At 47.4% G+C, this 15,627-nt stretch overlaps 4 protein-coding genes across 6 annotated transcripts in view; 1 reads left to right on the forward strand and 3 right to left on the reverse strand.

The window, feature by feature from the left end:
* The window catches only part of LOC109523990 (serine protease 33), a 14,065-nt gene extending 13,460 nt beyond the window's left edge, over window positions 1-605 (reverse strand). Inside the window, exon 1 of the mRNA XM_019883546.1 lies at window positions 528-605. Coding sequence (XP_019739105.1) covers window positions 528-558 — 31 coding nt within the window. The 5' untranslated portion in view covers window positions 559-605. The remainder of the gene's footprint in view (window positions 1-527) is intronic.
* A 4,321-nt stretch (window positions 606-4,926) lies between these two features.
* mmp25b (matrix metallopeptidase 25b) lies at window positions 4,927-11,330 on the forward strand. 2 transcript variants are annotated; one of them, XR_002169876.1, is made up of 12 exons: window positions 4,927-5,038; window positions 5,113-5,194; window positions 5,875-6,007; window positions 6,538-6,682; window positions 7,192-7,496; window positions 7,818-8,000; window positions 8,485-8,569; window positions 8,793-8,875; window positions 8,961-9,113; window positions 9,268-9,633; window positions 9,841-9,933; window positions 10,123-10,221. XR_002169876.1 is itself a non-coding variant. In XM_019883512.1 (11 exons), the coding sequence occupies exons 2-11, from the start codon at window positions 5,120-5,122 to the stop codon at window positions 10,383-10,385; spliced, it is 1,719 nt and encodes a 572-aa protein (XP_019739071.1). In that variant the 5' UTR covers window positions 4,928-5,038; window positions 5,113-5,119; the 3' UTR covers window positions 10,386-11,330. The 2 variants fall into 2 exon arrangements, 1 of the variants encoding a protein (XP_019739071.1); XM_019883512.1 differs by lacking the exon at window positions 9,841-9,933 and having other exon boundaries at window positions 4,928-5,038; window positions 9,268-9,561; window positions 10,123-11,330.
* On the reverse strand, window positions 11,126-14,669 carry LOC109523996 (carbonic anhydrase 4-like). Of its 2 annotated transcripts, none has more exons than XM_019883557.1 (9): window positions 14,580-14,669; window positions 14,314-14,386; window positions 13,683-13,709; window positions 13,426-13,596; window positions 12,334-12,482; window positions 12,166-12,261; window positions 12,019-12,094; window positions 11,782-11,945; window positions 11,126-11,698 (listed from the first exon to the last, which is right to left on the reverse strand). In XM_019883557.1, exons 1-9 carry the CDS (start codon window positions 14,619-14,621, stop codon window positions 11,498-11,500), a joined length of 999 nt encoding a protein of 332 aa, XP_019739116.1. In that variant the 5' UTR covers window positions 14,622-14,669; the 3' UTR covers window positions 11,126-11,497. The 2 variants fall into 2 exon arrangements, with proteins under 2 accessions (XP_019739116.1, XP_019739117.1); XM_019883558.1 differs by lacking the exon at window positions 14,580-14,669 and adding an exon at window positions 14,433-14,476 and having other exon boundaries at window positions 14,314-14,400.
* Window positions 14,661-15,627, reverse strand: part of LOC109523972 (carbonic anhydrase 4-like) — a 15,316-nt gene continuing 14,349 nt past the window's right edge. Inside the window, exon 18 of the mRNA XM_019883508.1 lies at window positions 14,661-14,676. The gene's annotated coding sequence lies outside the window, so the exon portion shown is untranslated. The remainder of the gene's footprint in view (window positions 14,677-15,627) is intronic.

The raw sequence follows: 15,627 nt of genomic DNA on the forward strand, positions 1-15,627 counted from the left end.
ACAATAATAATAATTAAAAAAAAAAAAAAAACAAGGCAGCGTTCTGTCGCTTCTTTACGATCATCATCAACATCATAGATGTGATCTCGTGATGAGATGACCCCTCTGCTCGGCCAAGGTGTGGTTCTCCAACCGGAGAGCCAAGTGGAGGCGGGAGGAGAAGCTGCGCAACCAAAGGAGGTCGGGAGGAGTGACTTCCTGTTCGCAGAGTCAAGCCCCCCTAACGACTTCCTTTAACACGTCCGTCTACCATCAGCAGCACGGCAGCAGTTCGGGTAAGCTTAATTCCCTTGGCATGCAAAAAAAACAAAAAAAAACAAAAAACAACGCTACTTTGACTTGTGTTTGGCTGGGCCAAGTACAGCCAGATATGGCCCTAGCTTGAATGGCGCCCTCTGGCCTCTGGCCCATTTGTACAGATTTTCAAAGAGTCCTGTGTGTGTGTGTGTGTGTGTGTGTGTGTGTGTGTGTGTGTGTGCGTGTGTGTGTGTGTGTGTGCGCGTGTGTGCGTGCGTGCGTGCTCTCACTCTTTGGTTTCTCCTCTCCTGCAGGGTCCATGTTGAGTCAGGCTGAGTCGTCGCTACCTAGCTACAGCTCGCTGTCAGTCTTCTCATCTGGAGTCCAGGTTAGTCCTGACAACTGCATCCGCACGACTTCATCCAAGAGCATACCTGGATAGATAGACAGATATACAATCAGGAAAACTACAATTTGCCCTCCTACCTCCTCCTCCTAAATTAAAACATTCAAGGTAAATTGGATCATTTCCCACGAGCAGGCAATTATTCAAATAAACAAGACTGATTTCTCTGTGACCGCCAGTAATTGCCCGGTCTTCTCCTCCTCTCCCTCTGCTGTTTACCTTCTCAGTCCATCCCTCCGCAGTCGGCCTCCTCGTACTCTTGCATGTTGCCTCCATCTCCATCTGCCCCACGCAGCTTTGACTCATCAGCATATTCCTCCCCTCACCTCCAGACTGCACCTTCGGCCAACTCCAACACCGGTGAGTACTTCTGATTGATTGGCAGAGCCGGGCCACGCTTCCAACGGGCCTAAGTAAAATGAAATCATTGGAACACGCTATTCCTGCCAATGATATTGATTATTGACAACATATACGCCAAATATAAACTCAATTGTGCAGCACCGTCAGTTTTTGACAATTCCCTCGAGTGGTACACATGCGCCCTCTAGTGGGATACAAAAGAATAACTGCCGAAATACAGTTCAGTTCATTTGCATTATCTGTATGAACTGTTTGTTTCTTGACGTACAGTAAGGTTCATAATCATCTTGGTAACTGGCAGGATGAGGATTTTTAAGAATGGTACTTGGTAGATCTCAGCCGACGAAATAAAAAAATAAAGCAGGCCAAACTTTATGTATTCACTGTAAAATTGTCCTCTGGTTTGTTACTTTGGGTTTAAAAGACCGCAATTGCAATTTGCAAAACTCTTTTGTGGTAATGTAGTGAGTGAATACAGTCTATTTAAAAAAAACAAAAACAATAAACAAGTACATACAAAGCAAATACAGTACTGAAATCAGATGTGTCTGAACAGAAGGTCCTAAAAGGTGACCAAAATGTTTTCATAAAAACAAATATAAAGTTGAATTATTAAAACTGTGTACAAATGGAGAAGTGTTGAGTTAAAAGGAGAGAGCGAGAGATAATTAACTACCTAAATTCAGACATTTAAAGGGGGAGTTTGCAGTTTTAAAACAACTTAGCCATTAGTAAGACTGAGCTACCAGTAGCACTGTAGACAGGCCAAAGTTAGCCAACGCTGCTACGTTGATTAAGACAGACTATAACATTTAAACGGTCGGGTTTAAGTTGAATTCTTCTAAATGTACAATCTATTATAATTCAAAAAGAGGTGATAAACTTACCTGTGGAGCAGAAATGTCGCCAATTCCGCATTGCTTCTGAATCCTCTCGGCCATCTTAGGTTCGTTTGCTGTGTTCTGGTTGCTAGTCTGAGAAACAGTCGCAAACAAGCAAAGAACATTTTCTTTATTTTCCACAGGTATTTGTTCCAAAATAGTTTCCTAAAAGCTCCTGACAAACTCCCCGTTTATTATTAGTCGTAATATAATTATAATTAGTATGATTATTTTATGCTACGCTGCACTGTTAATTGCTCTTGTAGGCCCCCTGGTGGTCAGATTTTTAGTTGGTTTATGCCTTTTTTTTTTTTTTTTTTTTAAATAATCTTTATAGTTGGTTTATGCCTTGGGCCGACTCTATTGATATGGTATTAGTGGACATGCCTCACACAGACCCCCCCACACACACACACACACACACACACTCACACACATTGAGGTCATGCACACTGACTCCGTCTTTTTCCCACTAGGCCTCATATCACCCGGCGTCTCAGTGCCGGTGCAAGTTCCAGGAACCGACCCGCAGAGCATGAGCCAGAACCTGGGCCAGTACTGGGCCAGATTACAGTGAACGACAACCATCGTAGAAGAAGTACAAAAAAAGAAGACAGAAGAGAAATAAAAGATAACACAGGACTGAGCTTTCCAAAATAAGCTGAAGAAACCTGATATGCATCAAATGTTTACAAACGTATCCAAGAACAGCTTTGGTTACACTAGACGATACTCTACTGCTATTTGCATTGTATTTACTTGCCCGGCAGAGTCGGATTAAAACTAGTGTCGGATTAGATTTCAATTGAGGTACGGACAATTTCACTGGAGGATTCAAGTAAATGCCAGCAAATGTCTGTAGTGTATTGTGAAGTCGAATCACAGTTACTTGTTCCACAAGTGGTAGAAACTACATGCCCATTTGGCTTCAGGTCAATTGAAAACCATCAAAAAACTAAACAGATACACACACACACACACACACACACACACACACACACACACACACACACACACACACACACACATATATACAAAATGAAGGTTCTTTTTGCTCAGAATGCGTGTTTCTGTACATACATCTGCATATGATGACATGTGGACTTTTGTCAGATGTTGCCGGAGAGATGAATGTAGCATTTTATGCTAATTCCTTCATCCAAAATGAACTACAGTATATGCCAAAACACGCAGATACCTAACAGGGATTTCTAGACCAAAAAAAAAAAAAACAACAAATCAGACAAATGGAAAAAATAACGTTTTTATATCACTAGTGAAGCTTCTATGAGCTGCTGACAATCAAAGCTGCCTGCGTCTACTTCAGGCGGACAATCAAAGTGAGGCAGAGAGGAAATACTGTGAAATCATACCGCAACACTGCGATGGCAACATGAGAAACCGTGCATGACCAAACGTAACCATGAGACAATCAGCCACATTGTTTCTGTGCAAAATGCGTCGCTCACTCTCCTCTGACCGCTGGTTTTCGGGGATGTAACTCAGTTTGAACTTCTTGGCGCCAATGTCTTTGTTTGCAATTATTTATTTGTCTTTTCACTTCACAGGTCCTCATGTAGTTTCCGTTGCTGTGTGTATTGTGTTAGTACCGTTTAGCTGCCAAGAGTCAACCCTTTTCGTGAAGGCCTTGGATCCCTTTAATCAAAATAAAACTGCGTCATCCATGCAAGTTCAGCACTCCTCATTTGTGACACGATGGGTGATGAGGATTTTAAGTATTTTAAGAGAAAAATATTCACACTTATTTAGTAGCGTCTCACTAAGATGCTTGCTCAAAGAAAATGCAAATAAATTGTCATGACATCAAAAAGTATGTTGGTGGATGGGAGGAGTGGGGAATGACAAAGGGGGCCCTCACGCAGAGTGCCCCCTCCAAACTAGGACCGCCACTGGGCATACATTCACATTTCATACAGACATGACGCAAACTGGTGCACCATTAGTAGGATGGCGTCGTGTGCCAATGGTATGCATGACTCACACGAGGCCCTGAGGAATTAAAGATGAGGAAGAAGGCGGGGGGATGGAGGAAGATAACACGGCGCTGGGGCACACTAGCATACGGTAATGGGCTTCTGAAAAGGGAACATGAGAGGCCTGAGCTGTGCTACTTCATGCAGCATCATCAATTTAGCTTCGTCAATGTATGGACAGAAATAGTGGGACACTAATATCAATTAAAAATACGAGGAAATGCGCAGTCTCCCTGCCTGTGTAAGAAAAAAAAATGCACAATCGCAGGAAGGAAGTGGTGTTCTTTTCAGGGAAAAAAAATACATTAGAAAAAAACAATATTTTCAATAGTTTTGAAGAACACAAGTCCCAATGTTACAACAGAAAATACTTTAAGTGGAGCGTCATGAGAAAATAATTGTAATAATTGTGAAAAAATGCTTTGGAAAATTCAGCATCATTTTAGTGATGTCACAATTCCCACAAAAATGGATACAAAACAGTCGACACAACTGTCACATTGCATATTTTGTCATGGCTACGTCCAAACTTCACAAACATGGCAATTTTACGATATGAATACCTCTTGGTAATAGTTTGAACGCAGTGCGAAGCGAGCTCTTCTTTGCTTCCCTTCAGGGGATCCCGTCCACAACTGCATACACCTTGAGACCACCAACAGGCCACTGGTGGAACTGCAGGCGGCCAACAGAAGGACTGTGACAGATACAGATTGGTACAAGACACAGTAGAGGTGTTGCGGGGGTTTGCATTTCAAAAAGCGTATTCCAACCAAAATCACAATCATCTATATGATTATTATTATGTTCAGGTTTTATTCCTTTTATGCTGAGCACTGTCAGAGAAGTGCCGTATAATGACCAACGTTTTTATCATTCTGGTTGTAGTTTGCAGCGGTTTTGTACTTTCATACTGAGAGCTGTTTCTAATGAGTCTGAATGATGAAAACTTGGGTGGGGTGTGTTCTGGTAGTGAGCTGGGTTGTCCCAGCCCAGATGAGTTTGAGTCAGACAGGGGTGGGGGGGGGAAGAGAGAGAGAGAGAGAGAGAGAGAGAGAGAGAGAGAGAGAGAGAGAGAGAGAGAGATGCTTTATTGATTAGCCCATCCTAGTCTCAGGAGAGCCGACTGAAGCTTCAGAGGAGACCCCACGGTGAGCGTGTTTGTTTGCTTTTTGTTGGCTTTTGTGGGATCTGTTTATTTATTTATTTATTTATTTATTTGCATTGCAAGCAGTGTGATGGAACTGATTTGGATGGTTTTGACTTTGGCTGCGTGCACATCAGCAATGCCCGAGCAGTACAGCAGAGCAGTGGTGAGTGTTGATCAAATATGTGAATGGGACCGAGATGTATCATCAATTCTGTTGGTACAATGATGATTCCTTGATATTGACAGAATTCATGTGCAAAGTCTGTCTGATACTTTGGTGAAATCAAGTCACCAAAGTATCCTCAAGGTAAACTGTTTTGCCCACAACGAAGCGAGCTTGTAAACCGCTGCATCTGACAACTGAAATAAATATCATGTCCCTGAACATTGTGGGTGGCATTGTCGAAAAGGGGTCATTTGCAACAATGCGTTTGTGGTTGACGGCTTCCTTTCAACTATACGCTGGTGGCGGAACCAGATGGGGAAGGGCTCCTTTCGAAATCACTTCTAAGAGATGCACATCTTTCCTGTTTCGACAGAGATTCATGAACACATCGCACCGATCAGTTTATTTCAGCCGGGATTTCACTTATGGTGACAGCCCAACGCGACAGCAATTCAGCAACCCGCTCAACAGGCACACAATCGTGCAATATTAAGCCGTGCCGGGAACATCGTTCAATCACACGTGGGAAAGGAAGTTGAAATCATGCGTCAACAGCGGAATCACATATTGTTGTTTTTCCATGTAGCTATGTTTTGCTGCGGTAATCATGTTTGGAGGAAACCACGTATTACCGCAAGTTCCTCTTTTATTCCTCCTCTCGGTTTTGCCCTCTGCAGGATTGGTTGAGCAGGTATGGCTACCTCCCTCCGCCCGACCCCCGGACGAGCAAGCTGCAGACCAAGGAGGGCATCGAGAAGGCCATACGGGTCATGCAGAGATTCGGCGGCGTGCGAGAAACCGGCGTACTCGGTAAAATGCTGCTCACGTGAGGCCTCTGGCTTCCCGTTAGCTTCTGTACCTCGACGCAACACTGCGTCATGCGGGATGGGACGCAAAACAATCCCACTTCCCCCTCGATGCAAATATTGACATCACCGCTTCATGATTAAAAAAAAAAACATGTGACCCACCAGGTCGTCATGGGACTTTTCCACACCGCCACAACCGGCCGTAACGCGCGTGAGCACACGCTGGCTGTTAAGTCAGACCTGTGTTCCCCCGCGCCGCCTTTCCCGGCCGTTCCACATTTCTCTACATCACATGCATACACCCACAGCTGACAAGGAGGCGCTTTATCGCAGTCACGCCACCTGACGATGCAAAGGGGAGATGTCTTTTCCGGACGTAGGTGTAGCTAGCTAGCTAAATGCTAATGCGCCCTATAACCACGAGTGACAAGTTAGGCGCTCAACTTCTTTTGGCGTGGAAGGGCGACCTGCAAAATGTACGAAAGCACGACGCCAGTACCCGCAGCTGTATTCCTTCCTACCAACCTGTAGACGGTGAAACGCTGAAGCTCATGTCCACACCACGATGCTCCCTTCCCGATATCGTCGGGGGTGAGGACATGTTGAAGAAGAGGAGGAGGAGAAGAAGATACGCACTGTCAGGACTTAAGTGGCACAAGAGCGATCTCACGTGGAGGTGTGTTACAGTTAATGCGGAGGAGAAAATCAATTGCAAAATCAATGCTCACCAGTCACCAGTGTGTTTCATTTGGAGTCCTTTTCTGAGTCCGTTGCCTGCGGGCTCCCTGTCCAAAGGCAAGGCGCTGACGGCCCTTTTGTTTCAAACAGAGAGATGAAATTGAATTTTAAAGGGGCACGGTGGTACGGAGCCAAATGAGACTCCAAAAAATTCTTAGCATCCATTGACAACTCAGACTTAACTCTTACCTGACATAGAAAGATGTAAGTTCCATTCATTTCAACACACTTCCTTGCCGCCAATGAATCCTTTTGACGCTTTGGCACCATGAATGGACGTTTACGTCGGCTGCAGCTCGCCTGCGACCCTCCTGAGGTTTTCAAGCGGTTCAGATAATGGAAGGACAGCTGTATTGTATGAAACCACAATGCCCTCTGCTGGATCTGACGGGGCACTGTCCAACTTGCCCCGAACCTGAACTCACCAGTTAAGTTTCCCCTTTGCAGTGTCCACAGCTATCCGACGCCGTCGCGCTCCCCCGGCCTGCCGTCCACCATGGTGGACAGCATCCTGACGCATGCCTTCAAAGCCTGGAGTGACGCGGCCCCTTTGACTTTCCACCAGCAGCCGGGCGGCGGCGGGAGCGCGTCAAGCGGCGGCGACATCAGGGTGTCCTTCAACAGCTTGCTGCACGATGACGGGTACCCCTTTGACGGGCTGGGGGGCACCTTAGCCCACGCCTTCTTTCCCGGCAGGGATGACGTGTCCGGAGACACGCATTTTGATGACCATGAGAGATGGAGCTATGGAGGTACGGTGTGGGGGACGCCGAGATCATGTTTCACTCTACGACAGCTTTTGCGCAACATACAGCAGAAATTCCAGGGATTGTTTGGAATGAGCTCATGAAGCCTACTCAGATGCGAGGCATTACGTCTCATGAAATACGAACCCAGTAAAACACTGAGATCCGCACACTCGCGTCAATTCGTGCAGCCCAGAGTTCAAAACAAATATGGTGAATTCGCTTTGTTTAAACTGCAGCTGTTGTGAAAGCGCTACATGCGTGTGTGCGCTCGCGTGCGTTAGCCATTCGTGGACTGAAGTCCCTCCCGTATGATTCCAACCGCAGGGGAGAGCAGCGGCACCACCGACTTGTTCACAGTGGCAGTGCACGAGTTTGGCCACGCACTGGGCCTGTCGCATTCCTCCTCGGACCCGTCCATTATGAGGCCGTATTACCAGGGTCCCGTGGGAGACATTCTCCACTACCAGCTGGCGCTGGATGACAGACTGGCCATTCAGCAGCTTTATGGTGAGTCACCAAGGCCAACTGCTCTTCGAAAAGAAAAAAAAAAAAGATGAAAAGAGAAATCTCTCTCTCTCTCGACGATGTCATGATTTGAGGATGCTGATCTCCAGTGAGTTCCGATGAGTCATCCAATGATGAAGAGGCCCAGTCTAGACGCGCGCGGGCTGCCGCGGGCGTTGCAGGTGTCGGGCAGCCTGCGGCGGTCCATGTTTCACGGCCATTCTTTGTACTTTCGGCGTTTGTCTTGGCTTCCCACGATGATTCACTGCCCCCCTTTGGAAAAGTGGTCCTGAACCAGCTACAATTATTTGCTCATGCGGTGTGTTCCTTTCATGACTTCATGGTTTCAGAAAACACATCTCGCGAATATGTTGGAAACTGTTCAAGTGAAACTCCGGAAACATACAAAGCGCAGACATTGACAGCGTTTGCTTTTGAAATGACGAGGCGGCCGCATCCTGTGTGACAACACCTTGTTCTTTTACAGGCATCAAGGGGGGGCAACAACCAGGAGGTGTTGACCCCAACCTCCCTCGTTTGCCCAGCCCTCCTCCGACCAAACCGACAAAGCCGTGAGTTCGCCGACACCGACGTACAAACTTCTGCTTTGCATTTGGGAAAAATAGATGGATGGATGGATGGATGGATGAAGTCGCACTCAATTCTTTGAGTGATGGAGAAAAAGGCTCAAGTGGCGCTCACTGTGGCTCTTGCGCTCTCTTGCGGATGTCTTTCAAACTCCTCCCAATGCAACACGGCAAGCTGAGCAGCTGGTTTTGGCCTCTCCTCTCCCAGGTCTGACCCTTCTGTCCACGACCGTTGTCACGGGGGATTTGACGCTGTGGCAAACATCAGGGGGGAAGTCTTCTTCTTTCAAGGTAAAGGAAAAAAAACTCTCCAATTCCCCAAAATGTGACGCCCACGTCCCATTTTATCGCTGAATCTGTGGTCTTCTGAGAAAAGGTGCTCATTTCTGGAGGACCACGCGAGACGGCTCCCTGGTGTCGCTTAATCCAGCTCAGATCCAAAACTTTTGGATGGGATTTCCTCCGGGGACGAATAAGATCGACGCCGTGTATGAGCGCAAGAGCGACAGCAGCATCATCTTCTTTGTCGGTGAGAAACCTGGCCAGAATTGAAGATGAAGTGGCGTCCCGGGCCGGGGCCAAAATTCCACTTGTACCCGTGCTTGGTTTCTTCCCGCCTTTGTGAATGGGCAGGCTTCGATGGCTTGAGGTACATCCTTGACTCGTAGTCTACCCTCAAACAGGATCTCAGTACTGGGTCTTCAAGGACACGGTGGCCATGAGCGGCTATCCTCGCCCGCTCTCCGAATGGGGGATGAAGAGGAAGAGCGGCGCGCTAGTGGACAGAGTGGACGCCGCCTTCATCTGGGCCCATAACGGCAAGACCTACCTGTTCAGCCAGGGCGAGTTCTGGAGGTTCGACGAGAGTCGAAAAGGCCAGCGCGGGACCCCGCAGCCGGAGCCGGGCTATCCGCGGGACAACAGCCTTTGGACCGGAGTTCCCTCCCGCATGGATGACATCATCAGCTGGGGCGAAGGTACCGTTCAACTCACGATGCGGCCTCACTCGTCCGGATGTGGTCATCGGATTAATCTTGCGTCTGTGGAACGTGAGTCAAGCGGCAAAATCCGCCCGTTTTGATTCATCTCAGGGGGGCGGCCATTTTGACATCATACCGCCCCCTGCTGTCGACTGAAAATGACAACGCAGTGGCGGACGGGCTCGGGCAACGACCGATGGCGGCTCACCTCTTTTCCGGGTTCCGTCACGTGACGTTCGCCTGATGATCCCCGAGGCACTGTGATGTCATTTTCAGTCGGCGGCAGAGGACGGTAGAATCTCAAAATGGTCCCAGATGACTCCAAGCAGGTGGATTTTGCTGCGGGCAATATTCATCATGTTTAGACAAGTGAGGTCGTACAGAAGAAAGATATCATTGTGAAGAAAATGTTGGACTTGACTTCCCTTTAAGTGGTGTACTTACGCAGTGATATGGGGCCTCGTTTCCTGGAAGCCCTTTTACCTCCCTTGAGCGATGGGTTCATTCCACGCATCCAGTTTTGCAAGGGCAATCACATGGCTTCCTCTTTCTCTTTAGGCGATGCCCATTTCTTTAAGGACAACCACTATTGGGTGCTCAAGAGCGGAGGCATGAACCAAGACTCGGTGGAGCCAAAATCCATCGGCGTGGACTGGCTCCGTTGTCCCGTTCCGCCGTCGACCTCGGCTCCGGCCAATCCCGACGGCCCACGCCGATGCCGCTGCGACCTCACAGACGCGTCTTCATCTCTCGCCAGCAACTACCTCCTGGTGTCTCTTTTACTGGCCATGAAGGGATTGGTGGTTAAAATAGCAAGTTGAGTTTTTCCGCAGTTTGCTGTGTGTGTGTGTGTGTGTGTGTGTGCGTGCTCCATATTTCCGTGAATCCCCACAATGTTCAACTATTTTAGACATTGACTTTATTTTTGTCATAATGATCTACCATAAAAGTATTAGCACCTGTATAGTTTGCATACACGGCGTCGTTAAAACGACAAACAAACAAAAAAAACCCCTGCGACATTGCCAATCAAAACTGAGCCATGTTTTCTTGTTCAGCGATTGTTTTGGGAAGTCATTCCAGTATGCAAATGTTGTCTTTAAAGGGTATGGAACAGGTTTTAAATTGCGCCTTATTGACGAACATCTTCGGTTACAACCAACCAAAGAATTCATCGCGTGGCATCGGTGTGGGAGATTGTCAAGGGACGCTTCCTTAATTGCAGGGTGGGTAGGAGCACCGCCCCGATTAATATGGTAAGCCCGAATGAGCACATTAACGACTTTACGAAACAGGAATTAGATGACAACCGAAACACCGTGGGCCGGCTCCTCCCACCCCGAAATGACTTTGTGGGAGGGGAGAGCTCGCTGCAGTTCAAGCCTTCATTTCAGAAACAAATCCACAACAAAAACACCTTTTTCTCTGTGATCAACCCAAAAACACACCGGTTGTCTTTTTTTTTTTTTTCTCACAAAATATGAGCACACCATTTTTTTAATGGACGGTTGACATACGATCAACCTGACAGAAAAAGAAAAAGTTGCAGTCTACATCGCAATCGGACTTTCGAGCCCACAGCTGGTCCTTCAAGTTTTTATTAACCTTCATGATTTCCGGTATTCCTGCATCAGGGAACACATTCACATAGACTTAAGATCATAAATAGTAGGTTAGATCTCGGTGGCAGCTGCCGTTAAAAAGCTTAAATTATACACTGTGTGTGTGCGTGTACACACACACACACGCACACACACATCCCGCATTAAAAAAATGCAGAATTAACGAGACAGAATGTTGCATTCCTTCATTACCGTCGATTCGGTTACTCGCACATATTGGGGTAGGGGAGAAAAAAAACAAACCAAAACAGCCGGGATGATTACGCGCCGTCGAAGGCAGGCCACTTTGGCAAACTGGTTTCACAACTGGGTTAGTAACTGCTCCCCAGGAACAGGCTGAGAGCCAGCAGGGCCAGGGACACGCAAGAGCCGGAGGCGCCGCCGGATCCGCCGGAGCCCGAATTCGACGAACGAGTGGTGACGGCCTGTGTGGTCTGGAGGCCCCTGAAGACGTTGACCATGATTTCCGATGTTTGGTTTCCGATACGCAGCATTGTGCTGAACATGTCGATCTAGGGAGGAAGGCAGGCAGGCATTGGCAAGTTTGCAGGTTGGAGGAATGGGTTTTCTCTCTCGCTCATCCCGCAAAGCTCACCAAGTCTTCGCTGACTTTAATGGACTCCTTAAACACAGTCCAGACCACGGCTTCGAAACACTTGGGTGTCGTGAGCGAGCCCAAATAGCGATAATACTGGCTGCGATCCACTCCATCCAGCAAATCATTCAGGGAGAGTCCTGGCGTCATATTGACAATGTCACCTGAAGACAAATGTTGCTCATTGGACAGGGAACGCCCAGAATGTCGTCAAGTTGGGGTCGGGCGTCGCCTTACCACCCAACGTGATGTTCTGCAGGTAGCTGGTGAGCGTCTTCCAGCTGGCAGGTTGGCCGGTCGTGTTCGGCAGTACCTGCGGCGTACATCGCTTGACATCAAATGGAATCTCGAGGACACCGTCGTAAACGCATGACAATATCTCACCTCAATGAAGAAGCCGAGAGCGGCGACTCCCATGGGGTCATTGACGGCTGCGGTCGTGTTCCCGTTGAAGCTGGACTTGATGTTGACAATGTGCAACTGCGGGCGGAGTCAAAACTTGACACGCTTGCGTGGTTGGGAGACGTGCGCGGCAAAAAATGTCCAGCTCACCTCCATGGGGTAGCGGACTCCATTCACGGCGTGCTCGGAGCCAGGTACGTTGCTGCGGTTGCCCCAGTGCAAGTGGAACTGCAGGCTGTCGTAGGTCTCGGAGAGACCTCCCCCGGAAACCTGCACCCCGGATTTGAAGTTCACTTTCACTGAAAGGCAGCGGGGGAGAGGAAACAGGTCAAAGACTGGCAGCCATTCGTCTAGGAGCCACTCAGCTCAATCCACCAGTTAATGCCACGAGTTTCACCTCGCCCCATTCCCCCCCCGAAAACCCCCCCCCAAAACAACGCAATATAACAGTAATGGCATGTTTCAAGAATGAATAAAAAGAATGAAACCGTTTTTGTCATGCTCCATCAATTGCACGGCCATCGGGCTGCTCCCTCCACCTTGGCCAACTGGGGGCATCATACTATTGTGCTCATGGGGACGTCTCTCCTACTCTCAGCTCATCAGTACGGCACTAATATAGGTTTTTCAAGACAGAGGCTAACGACCATCTGTCTGAGTACCGATACTGTATATTGTCTATCTACATGTGTTGCTGCAGCGCTTAAGATCAATCCCTGCTTTAAAACGCACCACAACATAGATACGTTCGCATGAAGCTCGCGGACTGAAAGGCTCAGATATGTATTTATTTATTTTTTGGGTTTAATGCACAAGGAGTAATGTTTTTGTTTGGTTTGACTTGTCTCAAAAAAAAAAAAAAAAAGAATTAAGGATATTTTCTCGGGCACGGGCGTATTTGTGCAGAAAGCAACAGGCGTGTTTCACTGTTTGGAAGTTGGCTGTAACCAGTTTTGCTCTGAGCAGTCAATCAGGGTTATCAAATGCCGATGTCAATTTGAAATCTGACACAAAGTGCCCCGGTGCTCATGCAGTTTAAGTTACATCGACCAACACGGGCAGCACAGAAGCTGGAATCGGACTCCCCCCCCCCCCCCCCCAAAAAAAAAAAAAAATCGAACACACATCCTGCTGAGAGAGGGAAAAAAAGACGAAAGAAAATCGACCTTCGGGAATAAAATGTTACCATTTTTGTGGAGGCAATATTCCAATTTAAGACGGAAATGAGGGTCAGGTCCTCACCAGTTTTGCCAGTGTTGGTGATATTGTCCAGCACGTTCGTATTGCCGAAGTTTGTGAAGGCGAAATCATTCAGACTTTCATTGACTGTGACCGCCGAGGTCACAATATTAATGGGCGATTGTCTGCTCCCGTTGCAAAATTCCGCGGAAATTATTGGCCATTGGGTGTAACCTGTGAGGAGAAACGAGAGGTATGACGGTTCCCACCGAAGAGCAAAGACAAAGCAAAGATCAGCGGAGATAACGCTGGCTACTTACTGCAAGATGGAAGGTGGTAACACCAAGCTGGTCCAAAGGTGAAAAGGAAATAGACAGACTTAAGTTAGCGACTCGGTCATGGTGCTAAAAGTTGCATTTGTGTGATGATGATGATGATGATGATGATAGAACACGATATCGTATTTGTTTGTTGCCGTTTAGTGCGGGGAAAGACAATTTCCACAGCAGCAAAAGAGACAACTCTTGAATTGAACTGACCAACTTCAAACCGGAATGAACTTTGTTGCCTTGAATTTGGGGCTTCACCCAATTTATTTTGTCCACACGTCTATTTTCAAATCGATATGCATTTGGTTTGAACTGCCGCCTCGGTAAATGAAGAGCACCCTGCTGAACTTGTGCAGCTCGTGTGTTGCTCGGATCATTTTGCGTCATTTCTCGAGCTGGAGGGAGCAATCGGTCCCCGGATAAGATTGAAAGGCAACTCAATTTGTCTCGGGCGGGCCTGCTAAAACGTGGTGGGCATCAGCGTGATATCAGCTAAGACAGCAGAGGGCCAACAGTGCAACTCGTGGAAAGAAATATGGAGCGGCTGAATTCAGAGCAACCATTCAATCGCGGAGATGTGTTCGGACCGAAGAGGACTGCAAAAAGGTCAAGAAATTCTCACCAATTGTGTCGTCGGCACAGTAGACATCCGCCACAAAACTGCAAGCAGCAAAGGCAACGACGAGCCACCTCATCTTCAAAACAATCATTAAAAAAAATAATAATAATAAAATACAATCAAATAAAGTGAACAAACGGCGACACACAACGTAGCGTAATAGTGCGCGCCCCCCCCAAAAAGGAAACTCTCTAACTAATTAAAATATACAAAAGAATCGAACGATGTCACAATGCATGAACTTCGAACAATCTATGGTTGCGTCTCACCTTCAAGGCACCTGTGTGCGCGCAGCAGAACATTTGTGCCATTCATCATTCCTTCCTCGCATTTTATATAAGCCGCGCGTCGGGGGGAAAAAAAAACGCCCGTCTCAATTATCATCACTCCACCATCTAGTCCGTCCCACAAGTTCGTCTTCGATACCAGCGCATTCTTTTCCGCCTTGACATCACATGCAGATTCCATAGCAAGAGATACACATCTATCGCTGTTCAAATGTGATAGATTAGGAAGCCAACCTGTAGTTTGTTAGGTGAACAAAATGAGATGTCCCACAAAAGGATTATAATAAGCCTAATGATTCTTTTGTATTATTATGATGATTATAATCCTTTTGTTCCCATCATTTTACATAAACATTGAGATCACTTGGAACAACAACAGACATCGCTGATGGTGTAGTGGTCCACTCACCTGACTTGCGTGGGATCATTGCTCACTGAGTGATGGTGCAGATATGGGCGGGAATGGTTGCGAATGACTGGCGACCAGTTCAGGGTGGAGTCCGCCTGAAGTCGGCCAAGAGAGGCTCCGGGAACAGCCTCCCATGATTATAATCCTTTTGTTCCCATCATTTTACATAAACATTGAGATCACTTGGAACAACAACAGACATCGCTGATGGTGTAGTGGTCCACTCACCTGACTTGCGTGGGATCATTGCTCACTGAGTGATGGTGCAGATATGGGCGGGAATGGTTGCGAATGACTGGCGACCAGTTCAGGGTGGAGTCCGCCTGAAGTCGGCCAAGAGAGGCTCCGGGAACAGCCTCCCTGCACGCGAGCCAGCACCTTTTGTCTTTCCGCGCAAGGCCCCGGTGAAATATATTCCATGGGAACTAAAAAGGCCGCGTGTGTTGCAAAAGAAGGTCTGCAGTCAGGTTTTGTCAGTCTGACATTGTAATTAAGATTCAAAGCGCCGAGTCAGCGGCGACCGAGTTGGCTCGGGCTTACGTCATGACAAGTCGTTCTCATCTCAGCTGTATTTATAGAGCACTTGAAAACAACCGCCGTTGTATACGATAAGTGTTGTCT

Source organism: Hippocampus comes, unplaced genomic scaffold, assembly GCF_001891065.2.
Source record: "Hippocampus comes isolate QL1 unplaced genomic scaffold, H_comes_QL1_v1.1 scaffold367, whole genome shotgun sequence".
Lineage (NCBI taxonomy): Eukaryota > Metazoa > Chordata > Actinopteri > Syngnathiformes > Syngnathidae > Hippocampus > Hippocampus comes.